This window comes from Heterodontus francisci, chromosome 27 (assembly GCF_036365525.1).
Source record: "Heterodontus francisci isolate sHetFra1 chromosome 27, sHetFra1.hap1, whole genome shotgun sequence".
In the NCBI taxonomy this organism is placed as follows: domain Eukaryota; kingdom Metazoa; phylum Chordata; class Chondrichthyes; order Heterodontiformes; family Heterodontidae; genus Heterodontus; species Heterodontus francisci.
In genome coordinates this window covers 32,640,086-32,654,505 of record NC_090397.1, presented here as the reverse complement: position 1 = coordinate 32,654,505, position 14,420 = coordinate 32,640,086, and the positions used below count along the sequence as shown (strand labels likewise).

At 40.0% G+C, this 14,420-nt stretch overlaps 1 protein-coding gene across 3 annotated transcripts in view; it reads right to left on the bottom strand.

Annotated features, from left to right (window-relative positions):
* Window positions 1-14,420, bottom strand: part of gramd4a (GRAM domain containing 4a) — a 212,909-nt gene that overhangs the window by 180,670 nt on the left and 17,819 nt on the right. Inside the window, exons 2-3 of one of the 3 annotated variants that reach the window (XM_068059128.1) lie at window positions 9,270-9,424; window positions 7,133-7,343 (exon numbers count right to left, since the gene is read on the bottom strand). In XM_068059128.1, the coding sequence (XP_067915229.1) occupies window positions 7,133-7,294 (162 nt within the window). In that variant the 5' untranslated portion in view covers window positions 7,295-7,343; window positions 9,270-9,424. Of the gene's footprint in view, window positions 1-7,132; window positions 7,344-7,901; window positions 7,953-9,269; window positions 9,425-14,420 lie in introns of those variants that run through there. The other 2 variants (XM_068059129.1, XM_068059127.1) reach the window with 2 other exon arrangements.

The following is a 14,420-nucleotide window of genomic DNA, read 5'->3' as shown; positions in this document are numbered from 1 at the left end:
CGCCCAATCCACTTTGGCCAGATCCTGTTTTATCATATTGAAATCGGCCTTCCCCCAATTCATTACCTTTATTTCCAGCCTGTCTTTGTCCTTTTCCATGACTACCTTAAATCTCAGAGTTATGGTCACCATCCCCGAAATGCTCCTCCACTGACAGTTCTACCACTTGTCCAGCTTCATTCCCTCAGATTAGGTCCAGTATTGCCCCTTCTCTTGCAGGACTTTCTATGTACTGGCTCAAAAAGCTCTCCTGTATGCATTTTAAGAATTCCGCCCCCTTTAAGCCTTTTGCACCAAGACCACCCCAGACTATCCTTCTATGCTTTATTTTGTTCTATGCCTTCTTCACTCTATCTACCTGCCCTGCCACCTTCAGGGACCTGTGGACATGCACTCCAAGGTGTCTCACTTCTTCTACCCCTCTCAATATCCTCCCGTTTATCATGTATTCCCTTGCTTTGTTTGCCCTCCCCAAATATATTACCTCACCCTTCTCCGGATTTCATTCCATTTGCCACTTTTCCGCCCACTCAATCAAACCATTAACATCACTCTGGAATCTACAGCTATCCTCTTCACCATCAACTAGATAAAATTCAGAGGATTTTTAGGGATGGGTGGAGAAAGTAAAATTGTAAAGTCCTTTCTATGATGGTGGATGTGTAACAATTATAGCATTGATAGAGATTTCTTCTCTGAAACTGTTCAGATGATCCTTTAAATCTCAGGAAGCTATTATGGCCTCAGCTGTCTCAGATCAATGTGGTCATTAATCATAATGGTAACATGAAACATTATAATCTGAGAGGGGAAGATTCAGGATTTTTTAAAATTCAGTTGGGTAAATTTGGTATGGAGAAATAGTGTGCTCAATGCATGTTTCTTTAAAAAAAAAATCAGGTAGCAATCATACTATCAGCTAAACTGATAAGACTACCATCATTATTCAGAACAAGCTAAGTAAATTTGATTTTATTTAACAGGCTACTTGTTTAAAAAGTCATAACTTTTAGCTCAACAATTCTTAGTCTTCAACAAACTACATGCAACTTACATTGCTCCAACAAAAATTAATCTTTAGCAAAATATTTTATCATGAACCTGCCTAATTGTAAAATCAATTTGTGAGTGGACTCGCCCTTCACTCACTCAGAACTGACAATACATTGAATCCAATTGAGCACTTGACAAATTAAACTTGGCTCATTGCAATAAAAACACTGAAAGTGCAGTTATTCCAATAAGTAAAACACGGAAAATGCTTTTAAGCCTGAATCAAAACCTGAACAAGTTTAAATCTACTTATTCAGCACAATGAGGATAAATTCCAGCTAAGAAGCCAAATTAAATGGAAGCCATAGTTAGGGAAGCGGAGTTGGCAGAGAATTGTAGGGCTGGATGAGGTTGCAGAGATATGGAGGAGCGAGGCCATGACAGGATTTGAACATGCAGGCCCACTGCTAAAAGCTGACAGTCTTTCAAGGAGCAGGAGAACCATGGGAAATGCTTAATGATGACATGTTTCCCTACACTTAAAACTGATTCTCCCAAGTCTTTCCTGTAAACAACCTCATTAAAAAGTAGCAGCATCATTATCAGCACACTAGCGCTGACCAACCCACTCGTCAACTGAGAGAGGTGTTGATAGAAAGCAGGAAGGAAACATGTGAGGAGTCCAAGAGTACAGGTGGACAGAAGCAAGCGGAGGAAGGAGCAGGAAACCTGTGAATCAAGGGCAAGGTAGAAATTAAGATAAAGAAAAAAAAAGTGTGCTTAAGACACATGCCAGGTAGAAATATTATTGAGAACCAGGATGAATATAGAAGGTCCAGAGGGGAAGTGAAAAAGCAAAGAAGAGAAGCAAAGAGAGAACATGAAAAGAGATTGGCAGTTAGCATTAAAGGAAATCCCAAAGTTTTCTATAGGCATATAAATAGTCAAAGGATGGTAAAAGGAGTTGGGCCGATTAAGGACCAGAAAGGGAACTTACACATGGATGCAGAGGGCACAGCTGAGGTATTAAATGAATCAATGAAAGGGATCAAGGAATATGGGGAGAAAGCAGGAACAGGGTACTGAATTTTCCGATGAGCCATGATCTCTTTTGAATGGCGGAGCAGGCCCAAACGGCTGAATGGCCTACTCCTGCTCTTATTTTCTATGTTTCTATGAATACTTTGCATCTATATTTACCAAGGAAGATGATGCAACCCAGGCAATGTTGAAAGAGGAGGTAAGTCAGACACTAGAGGGGTTTAAAACTGATGAAGAGGAAGTATTAGATAGGTATTACATAAAGTGAATAAAACACCAGGACCAGATAAGATGCATCCAAGGATACTGAGAGAAGTGAGGATGGAAATCACAGAGGCACTGGCCATAATTTTTCAGTCTTGCTTAGACTCGGGGGTGGTGCCAGAGGACTGGAGAATTGCAAATGTTACACCCTTGTTCAAAAAAGGGTGTAAAGATAAGCCCAGCAACTATAGGCCAGTCAGTCAGTTTAACTTTGGAGGTGGGAAAACTTCTAGAAAAAATAATTCAGAATAAAATCAATAGTCACATGGACAAATACGAGTTAATTAAGAAAAGCCAGCATGGATTTCTTAAAAAACTCCAGCAAGTTAGTTAAACATGATTTTCCCTTGAGGAGGTAACAGAGAGGTTTGATGAGGGCAATGCTGTTGATGTGGTGTACATGAACTTTCAAAAGACATTTGATACAGTGCCACACAACAGACTTGTGAGCAATCTTGTAGATCATGGAATAAAAGGGACGGTAGCAACATGGATATGAAATTGGCTGAGCGACAGGAAACAAAAGAATAGATGTTTTTCGGGCTGGAGGAAGGTTTGTAGTGGAGTCCCCCAGGGATCAATGTTGGAACCATTGCTTTTCCTGATGTATATTAATGACCTAGATGTTGGTGTACAGGGCATAATTTCAAAGTTTGCAGATGATACAAAACTTGGAAGCATTGTGAACTGAGAGGAGGATAGTGTCGAACTTCAAAAGGACATAGACAAGTTGGTGGAATGGGCGGACCGGTGGCAGATGAAGTTCAATGCAGTGAAATGTGAAGTGATTCATTTTGGTAGGAAGAACATGGAGAGACAATATAGAATAAAGGGTACAATTCCAAAGGGCAAAGGGGTTGCAGGAGCAGAAGGACCTAGGTGTAGATGTGCATAAGTCATTGAAAGTGGCAAGACAGGTTGAGAGAGCAGTTAATAAAGCATACAGTATCCTGGGCTTCATTAATAGGGGCATAGAGTACAACAGCAAGGATGTTATGTAGAACTTGTGTAAGACACTAGTTCGGCCTCAGCTGGAGTATCGTGTCCAATTCTGGGCGCTGCACTTGAGGAATGACGTGAGGGCATTGGAGAGAGTACGGAAAAGATTCATGAGAATGGTTCCAAGGATGAGGAATTTCAGTTATGAAGATAGATTGGAGAAGTTAGAACTGTTTTCCTTGGAGAAGAGAAGGCCGAGAGGTAATTTGATAAAGGTATTCAAAATCATGAGGGGTCTGGACAGAGTAGATAGAGAGAAACTGTTCCCACTCATGAAAGGATCAAGAACAAGAGGGCACAGATTTAAAGCATTTGGTAAGAGAAGCAAAAGTGCAATAAGGAAAAACTTTTTCACACCGCCAGTGGTTAAGGTCCAGAATGTGCTGCCTGAGAACGTGGTGGAGGCAAGTTCAATTGAAGCACTCAAAAGGGAATTAGAAGTTATATGAAAAGGAAGAATGTGCAGGGTTATGGGGAGAAGGCAGGGGAATGGAACTGAGGGAGTTGCTCTTTCAGAGAGCCAGTGCGAACACGATGGGCCGAATGGCCTCCTTCTGCGCTGTAACCATTCTATGATTCTGTGAAGGTCACCTCCCTCCCTAGCTGGTTATGTCAGATAACCAGCTCTCCATGGTCCAGCTTTTAAGAAAGGACAGTATCTCAGTACAACAGCTTATTGGGGGGTCATTGTTGAAACTACTCAGAACTCAAGAATAAATAACAGCAAGTTCAAAGACGTTCAGTATCTACATGAGTGAGGTGATTGATGATCAGCGTGCAGACATCCTTGGATAGAGTAGAAATTTCAATACCATCTGTCGTGCAGCCCCCATCCCCAACCCCAGAGGGGCCACAGTGACAGCTGAAATGACTGACTGTTATCATCTCATCAACAGGTATAGTTACTGAGACACTTGTGCAAATGACGCCCTGGATGGAGAGAAGAATCCATGAGATAACTGAAGTTGTCACGTCTGTTCATCTGTAGCAGTGACAACGAAGCTCCAATTAAGCTTAGGATAAACGTGGCTCTGCATGGTTCTTTCAGAAAAGTAGCACTTGCACAGTACTCCAACAAAACTGCAGAGTTCATAGCTTGTACAGAATCAGAAGGAGGCTACTTGTCTTGCTGTGTCTGCACTTTAAAAGAACTATCCAATTTGTTTCTACACGCCAGCTTTCTCTCTAAGCCTGCAAATTAGACTGCTTTAAGTACATGTCCAATTGCCTTGTGAAATTTCCTGCAGAATCTGTTTCCACCACCCTTTCAGGTGGTGTATCCAAAACTCAACAAACTTGTATGTAAAAAAAAAATTCTCTATCTCCCCTCTGGTTCTCTTGCCCATTATTTTAAATTTATGACCTCTGGTTACAAACCCACTTGCCCGAGGACTATCTGGAGCCCCTGCTCAGTGTGTTAAGACCATCATGTTCCCAGTACCAGGTAGCAGAAATACAGCTTAGTACACTCTTAGGAATCCTACAACATATCCAGGATAGGTAGGCACACACCCATTACTTTGACTCATGCACAGTGCCATGGGACTTGATCTAATTAAATGAGAAAATTCTGTGCAATCCAAATGAATGTGTCGGAGGTGGAACAAGTAAAAACGCAAAATAAAATATGCTGTGTGGTGTTATGAGAAAATACCATTGAACAAGGCATTAAGTCAATCTGACTAAATTTGGAATCAAGTAACTTAGATAGCTAATAATAACACCATTCTTTAAACAAGGAGCCGAGTGACAACTCGGGGAAACTCGAGGGCCAGTAAGGTTAATATCTGAAAGCAATCTGAAAGCGGGGATAATTTAACACCTAGGTAAGTACGGTATGGTAAGGCAGAGGCAGCGTGAATTTAGTGGATGGCGGTCTTGACTAACAAATTTACTCTGTTTCTTTAACAAAATTATGAACCTTACTCTCGATGAAAGTGTGATGTGATAATTATCAAAAAGATTTATTGAAAACTAATGCACAATGTACGCAAAAAACAAACAAACTTGTATGTATATAGCACCTTTCACCGTCCTCAGGATATCACAAGGTGTTTTACAGCTAATAAATTACTTTTGAAATGCAGTAACTGTCGTCTTGGTCTCAAACATAGCAGCCAAGTTACATATGGCCTTACAAACAACAATTAGATAAATATCCAGTTAATCTGCTTCAGGTGATGTTGCTTAAAAAGAAAGGCTTGCATTTGTATACAGCGCTTTTCATGACCATCAGAGATCTCGAAGCGCTTTACAGCCAACGAGGTACTTAGTGAAGTAGAGTCACTGTTGTAATGTGGGAAACGCAGCAACTAATTTGTGCACAGCAAGCTCCCACAAACAGCGATGTGATAATGACCAGATATAATTTCTTTTATTTTTGTGTTGCTGATTGAGGGATAAATATTGGCCAGAACACCAGGGATAATTCCCCTGGTCTTGTTCAAAACAGTGCCTTCGGTTCTTTTGCATTCACCCAAGAGTGATTTCACCTCTTATCCAAAAGACGGCACTTCCAACAGTACTCCCTCAGTACTGCACTGAAGTGTCAGCCTTGATTTTTGTACTCAAGTTCTGGAGTGGGACTTAAACCCAGAACCTTGTGTGACTCAGATGCAAGAGTATTACGGCTGACACAACTTAAGGAATAAATGTTGACCAAGCTACCAAGAGAACTTCCCTGTTCAATTTCAGATAACTGCACGAGATCTTTTACATCCAACTGAGGAGCACAGGGCCTCGGTTTAATGGTTCATCCAAAACAAAGCAACTCCATCAAGGCCACTTGCTCAGTACTGCAAAACACGTGGACAAGAGGCAATTTTCTGAGGTAGACTGAAATTTAGCTAAATTAGAGATAGCAAACATAGTTGAGAATGAAAAATTAGGTTCGAAGGAGTCAAATTTTGTGGCCCATTGCTCTGCAGAAAAATGAGTTACACTTGACTAACCCCTTATAGTAGAGTAGACATCATAGAGTAGCCCCTAAGAGCCTAGAAAACTTATTTTCTAAGGAACACAAATGCAATCTCCTTAACCATTTCTCATCACTGAGATTCTTGATGCTTATAATCTTGATTGCTCACTCCATACTCTCTCTAGGGCAACACAATGACCAAAAGACCAGAGTTGTATATATCCTATTCAGATGAGGTCTAACATATTTTACAGCACAAGTACAATCTCTTCAGGTTTGTAGTCGATCATTTTGATAACACTATCCAGTATCCAATTAGCCTTTTCCAGAGGACAACCAGTTTCATAGATTTAACTAGAAAACCAACTGAATCTCTTTCTTGGTCAGTACATTGTTAACTGAAAGATTTGTACAATTGGACCTTTTTTTAACCCTTGCCCTGCTACTAATTATTTTGCACATGCACATTCAACTGCAGCTACCATCTACTGGACAAGTTACCTCAAGATCTAAATCTTCCTAATTCTGACAGCACAGTTCCTGAAATTTTGTTCTATGTCAGAATTTACTAATATTTGCAAAATTATTAGATTTTTCTTGCAGTACTCTCATCCAATCTATGAGTACATTAAAAACAGCAAGGTCCTAAGACCAAACCCTGGCTTCCCTTTTTACAGCCTCTTCCTTAAAAGTTCTCCTTTATGCATTTACTTATCAATGCAGTGCCATTAACACAGCTGGGCAGGCCATTAAAGAACACAGAACATCAAGTTGGACCAGGACCCCAAGTGACAGAAAAATGGGCGATAAAGGCCCCTGGATTTCATTAGCAGTATCACTGCCTTTAAGGTTCTCTCTAGTTAAGAGTTATTTGTATATAGTTGTCATTATAGTCATTTTTTTTTAATGGATACTTACAGGGTCCTTTAGCTCTTCAGAATCTCTTATAGAGCATCGAGCTGGTTTTGCTGGAATTTCATCACCACACTCATTGTCAGATGCGTTGGGAGATTCTACTAGATCGAGTATTTCTTCCCGCTTCTGTCCTCTAAATCTTATTTTGTCCAATCGTTTTAGCATGTTCAACACAGAGCTCTTTTCCTTCACTTTAACATGATGAATGTTGTTCCTAATAAAGGAAAAAACACAGCACCTTTACAAAATACTCTCCTGTGAATCCAAGAATCATTAAGCTACCAGTACATGCTATTTAATAATATCTTAAGAACAGGTAGCCAGTTCTCAGAAATTAATACAAGTATAGATGAGCCAGAAAAGAATGAAAATGATTCCAAGCTAATGCTGAGTCTTGGACAAAAAGACATGTGTACTTTATCTTCTTTGTTAGGATGAAGCACTATGCCCACATCTCCACCATTATACAATATAAAGTCAACTCAGAGACAACCACAAAGTAAGCCATATTGCTGTCACTACACCACATTACAAAGCAATTCACTTATAATTAACACTCTCAGTCACCTAACTGCTCTCACCAAAACTTACTTTCAAAAAATGAAAATTGTTAGCATTTTGTAAATACAATGAGGTGGGTCACAAACATCACTATATCTTTTAAACTGAAAGTATAAATGATTAATTATTCAGTAATGTAAAGTACATCAGCTCAGGGCAAAATCAATAACAACCCATGTTACAAAACCACAAGCACACTGAAAACACTTACCATTATGCGGTCCACACCCTACAGTAACTGCAGCTAACAATCATTCGAGATTTCAATAGAGTTTCAATATTGTACTATGATGCAAAGTCCTAAAATAATTAACATAGGAAAACCTAAAATAAGTACAATTTTCCATTCAAATTATCCAATATACTGCTAGTCACCACTGACTGGACTTTCATTTTGATCTGAACTAGCAACTATCAAGCATTCCTTTCAGTGACTTTACAAATGCTGAACAAAGTGCTGCATGACTCACACCACCCCTCACCACCCCCAACCCATTTAAAATACATTAAGTGCACAGACTATTTCTGGCAGTTCAATCATCGGTTTGGACATTGTAAAGTGCAATTACCTAAGTGATGTATCTGTTGTTAATTCCTTTCATGATTTCTATGGCTTGGATTAGGAAGCCCCCCCCCCCCCACCCACCACCCCCACTGAAGCTTCTGGAACTCCTTCAATGGCCTAAACACTTTTGCATGGGCTTTAGCTTTAGAAGTCTGTTGCACCACAGCAAAGATGTGCACCCACTTATAATATGCTGTGTATATACACATTAAGTCAAAGTAGCCAAGAAGGGACTAAGTCAAAATTAGTTATTCAATTAGTGGGAAAAAAAGGTACTCTTTAAAAAGCTCTTGGTTACGCAAATCACGCTGACACCAACATGCTCGCAATAAACAGTAGGACTGTACCTACAAACATGTTGATATTGTCACATTGTTCCTCTTCATATTGTCTCATAACGCTCATAATGAAAGCTTGATTCGTACAGAGTTACGATTCCATCGACCATTCACTGGTGCTTCATTCAATAAGCTATTTTGCATGAGTAAGTCTGGACAGGTGAATGCCTGCAATCTATTCAACAGTGGGGAGCACTACAGCTGAGTCTAGTGTTGTATATGTGCCTATATTCACTCGGAATGGAAGCTCTAGCCAATCCTTCCCCTCCTTACACAAAAGGACTTGGGCCAGGTGTCATACAACTCCCATAAGGCATCTGAGATCAGTTGATCTAACACAGACCCCAGAAATTAAATATGGAACCACCTTGGACATTACAGTTCAACAAGAATTTCTATTTATACACACTTCTACCATAACAAAACACCAAGGAACCTCACAGAAGCATCATGAAGCAAAACAGATTTCAAGCTAAAGGAGGAGTTATTCAGAAGGTGACTAAAAGCTTGGACAAGGAAGTGTGCTTCACGGGGACTCTTAAATGAGGATCAGCATATTTATCAACTGAGGTGAAAGACAAAGACAAACACGCATTTATAGAATATTTCAACATGTCTGAGAAACATCTCAAGACGCTTCGCACAAAAACTCAATGACTTATTGAAATGTACTCACTTATTATGTCAGCAAATGTAGGAGCCAAATTATGCAAAAGATTCCACAAACAGCAATGAAATGAAGGCCCAGTTATTTTTTTGGTGGCGTGGTTGAGGCAAGAGTGTTGCTTGCTGCTCTTCTTCTAAATGTGTCCTGCAATCTGTAATGTTCACCTGAACAGACAAATAGGGCCTTTATTTAGTATCTCATCTGTAGAGGTCATATCTGGCAATGCAGAACTGCCCTTAAGATTGCAGCGGAGTATCAATGTAGAATATGTACTCAAGTCTTGGAACAGATCTTGAATGAAGAACTTTCTATCTCAGTGTGACTAACAGAACCAAAATGGAATATCATCATTTAACTATTAATGGCCGAAACTACTTCACAAGACCTATTAAATATCCAATGCCCTAAAAACAAAATTATTAGAATTTTGAAAGTATTATTGTTTAGAGACAGTTATTAAAAATTGCTTTATCGCTTCTCTTCTGTACAATGTATTACTGATTTTTTTTTAAATCCTTTGGATCCAATTTATTTCCTGCAGGGCAGCTTAATGTTTAATGAATTATCAATTAAAATGGTCACTGTCATGTACATGAAGTGACAAAAGAACAAGAGGTTGTATTTTCCATATTAACAAAGGCAAAGTGTGTGAATCCAATTGCTACATATAGTTACTACAGCGAAGGGCATCAAATTGATTCTTTAAAACATACTAAGATCAAGATACAAATTCGCTATGAAGTTGACACAATGAGTACTTGAAGAAGATTTTATTTGAACTAAGCCACTTCTCTGTTGCAAAAGTGAGAAAGATACAAAGCAATTTCTAGAAGGCACCGCAAAATGGATGATTTCTACACTTCAGATACCTTAAAAAAAAACTGAATGTCAGTTTGAACAATGCTTCCAATTTGCTGTGCACCAGCTCCTTGAGAATTAGTGCCATATGCTTCAATGTAATTGTGCTCACTTCTAAATCTCCTTACTCATTTACCCTATTCTCCCCTCTATTCTACCAACAGAAAATAATGTTTAAACATAATTTCTTTGATTACATTTGATTTTCATTACTGTTTGCACAGATATCTTCAATTAAAAAGTGAAATTTATAACTTTTTGTTATTTGTTAATGGGGCTGGGGCATCGCTGGCCAGGCCAGCATTTATTGCCCATCCCAAATTGCCCTCGAGAAGATGGTGGTGGTAGTGAGCTGCCTTCTTGAACATCTGCAGTCCATATGGGGTAGGTACACCCACAGTTCTGTTTGGAAGGGAGTTCCAGGATTTTGACCCAGTGACAATGAAGGAATGGCAATATAGTTCCAAAATCAGGATGGCGTGTGGCTTGGAGAGGAACTTGCAGGTGATGGTGTTCCCATGCATCTGCTGCCCTTGTCCTTCTAGGTGGTAGAGGTCATAGGTTTGAAAGGTGCTGCCTGAGTAGCCTTGGTGCATTGCTGCAGTGCATCTTGTAGATAGGTCACACTGCTGCCACTGTGCGTCAGTGGTGGAGGCAGTGAATGTTTGTGGATGATGTCGAGCTTCTTGAGTGTTGCTGGAGCTGCACCCAACCAGGCAAGTGGAGAGTATTCCATCACACTTCTGACTTGCGAGTTGTAGGTGGTGGACAGGCATTGGAGAGTCAGGTGGTGAATTACTCACAGCAGGATTCCTAGCCCCTGACCTGCTCATGTAGCCACAGTATTTATATGGCTATGCCAGTTCAGTTTCTGATCAATGGTAACCCCCCAGGATGTGATCGTGGGGGATTCAGCAATCATGGTACCATCGAATGTCAAGCGGAGATGGTTAGATTCACTCTTGTTGGAGATGGCCATTGCCTGGCATTTGTGTGGCGCGAATATTACTTGCCACTGATCAGCCCAAGCCTGGATATTGCCCAGTTCTTGCTATATTTCTACACAGACTGCTTCAGTATCTGAGGAGTAGTGAATGGTGCTGAACACTGTGCAATCATCAGCAAGCATCCCCACTTCTGACCTTATGATTGATGGAAGGTCATTGATGAAGCAGCTGAAGATGGTAAGGCCTAGGAACTCCTGCAGTGATCTCCTGGAGCTGAGATGGTTGGCCTCCAACAACCACACCCATCTTCCTTTGCATCAGACCCAGGACTAAATAATGATAAAACAATTCAACCATCCATAAACCCAAATCACAAGAAATAAAAGCATCACTCAAGGACAACCAAGTAGCCAGTCTTAGGAGTTGCCACTACAACAGCTGTCATCTGGGGAATGTCACTGCATAGTGCAAAGATCATCACAAGTCAGCACATTTCTTTTGGTCCTTCCACTTAAAAATGTGGTCCAAAAGTTATAATATTAGAAGAACAATTTACAAGAACATTGGGGATGGTAAATCATACACGAGGAGGAAAAAACAATGCAGAATATTTGATACACTAGCTGGACAAGAATATTCTTGAAAATTCTATACTTTCTAGTAGTTTATGGGGCTTTGCAGCTCAAATGTATGTAATGTGTTTGAGTGTTCCTTTTCCTTCTTGTGAATTATTTTATAGTGGGTTGATTAGGGCGGCACAGTGGCGCAGTGGTTAGCACCGCAGCCTCACAGCTCCAGCGACCCGGGTTCAATTTTGGGTACTGCCTGTGTGGAGTTTGCAAGTTCTCCCTGTGTCTGCGTGGGTTTCCTCCGGGTGCTCCGGTTTCCTCCCACATGCCAAAGACTTGCTGGTTGATAGGTTAATTGGCCATTATAAATTGCCCCTAGTATAGGTAGGTGGGGATGTGGTAAGAATATGGGATTAGTGTAGAATTAGTATAAATGGGTGGTTGATGGTCGGCACAGACTCGGTGGGCCGATGGGCCTGTTTCAGTGCTGTATCTCTAAACTAAACTAAATTAAATTGTTTTATCATTGTTTAGTCCTGTCATAATGCAGGTCTGAAATGTTATAAATTTCATGTTTTAATTGAAGATATCTGTGCAAACAGTAAAGTCAATTTCATCTAAAGTAGTTTTTGATTATTAATTGTTTAATGAAGCTATTCCAATATTGATCGCTGACTGGTGCAAGGGTTGGAGATCAAGCTACAGCACTACATGTGAAGAAATTAATGTATGTGCAGGGTCCAAATATAGTTTTACAGTCAATTTTAAAAATGCATGTTTCATTTGTACACAATATTTTAAGCACATTTACACTACACGTGTTGTGTTCACAGCAGTACATTGTGCCTATACGGAGTTACTAGATTTTTTTTTGATGTACACATCAACTAAGTTGCCCAAAAAAATGATCAATTATGGCTTTAAAAGGTGCAATGTCCCAAAAATTGACACTAAGCCAAAGACGACATTCGGAATATATAATCATCCTTCCTAAAAAATTAAAAACTAAAATTTAAGCAGATTAACACGTCATGGCCTATTTTCCATAAATCATGTCCTGGAAATGAATCATCTATATTCAGCATTTATTTCATCATTTTCTTTTCGTATTTCTGATTTCCAGCATCTGCAGTATTTTGCTTCTGTATCATCTATATTCTCAGTTTTAACCAGATTTTTCTTCCATTTTGTGCCCTTAGAGCATGTTTTCATTTTTTATAAACTTTGATTTAGCAGTAATGAGTCTTCAAATGATAAGCAAAATCATCCTTCATGTTCATACAGGAGTAAAATACGAAAGCAGCTACAGTTCATTTGTTTATCTAAATAATATGGTAGCTGGTAGTGCAGAATGGGAAGAAAGAAAAGAAAGCAAGAGTACAAACAGTTATAGATCCATCAAGTTCCCTTCTCCCTCTGACATATATGCTGATTTCCAAAACAAGAATTGAATGAAGACAAGGAACCCTGCTTCAATCTGTATTTTTTAATTAAAAATGGACTGGTTGTAGATGTATTTCTTCAAAAGATTACAATGTTGAAATCAATAGATAAGCAATAGGGTTGCTAACACTCTCCAACTGTTTGAGTGTCCAAAAATTATGAATAATCTTCCACACAGTGCTGCATGCAACCTGGGAGAAAAATCATAGGGTAAATGGCAGTGTCACCTTCCACCTCCACCACCACACCCGCCCCCCCCCCCACCATTTTTTGTAAACATTTTTATTAGTTATAAAGCACTGGAGATGCGGGGCGGTGGGGGGGGGGGGGGGATGAAAAGAGCTATTTGATTGAGTCAATAATCATTCAATCAGACATGAAAAGTCTGTGTGCCACAAGGGTGAATGCGTCAGGACAGAGTGCAGGGCAAGGCGGCTGGATGTAGGTCATGTGATGAAACTTCCAGAAATATGTCCAGAGTTAGCAACACTTACTAGCAATGTTTTAGTAAATTAAGTTATTAAAAATGGTTTGCATTGTGTTACGACCGGGTGAGGAAAGGGTCTCAGGTTCCCCTCTTGCCCCTTTCCTGGTTTGGCCTTAACAGGGTTTAACTTTTACAAGTGTTTTTAGCTTAACACCTCTGAGTCCTTGCTCTCTGCTCTCTAATTGCAATTGCAAATGAACCAACCAGACAGGTTTTCTTAGGTTTAAACAAGATAGATACAGGTTGATCAGCCTTACCACACAAACTCGATTAAAATTACTAAAATACGTGACACAACCACACTAGCATGCATAGGAGATAAATACACACACACACACACAAATAGAGGGGGAAATAGAATTAAGGCGGGGGGTTGAAGTAGGGCTGGCAATAAATAGAATTCAGTTACTGTCTTTTGGTTTTGATGTAAAGTCCTTGGTTGGAGTTGAGGTCTTGCAGTTCTCACTGGAGCTCAGTGCACACTTTCAAACTTGCTTCTCTGGTACCAAAAAGCTGAAGAGGTCCTCTGTCTTGAGGCTTAAGTTGCTACTATGGGTCCCTCGGACTTTGCTTGTGAGAGAGAGTGGTGCTTTCTCCTTTGAGCTCAGTCACAGTCTCCCCCAGGAAACTTTTGTGAGGCACAATTCAAACAGCCCCCAGTCTGGCATGCAGTTAAGTCATGTGACCATCTCTGTTTGAAAGAACACCTTTTGCGAGGGTTGTTGATTCTCAAAGTTCGCCAGTCACATTCAGTGTGGTGTGCGGTTCTGGCTCTTGCATAGACAAAAAAATGTTGAGTATCATGATTCCCCAGACCAATCTTGTTAATTGAATCAGTGAGCACTCCCATTATCTC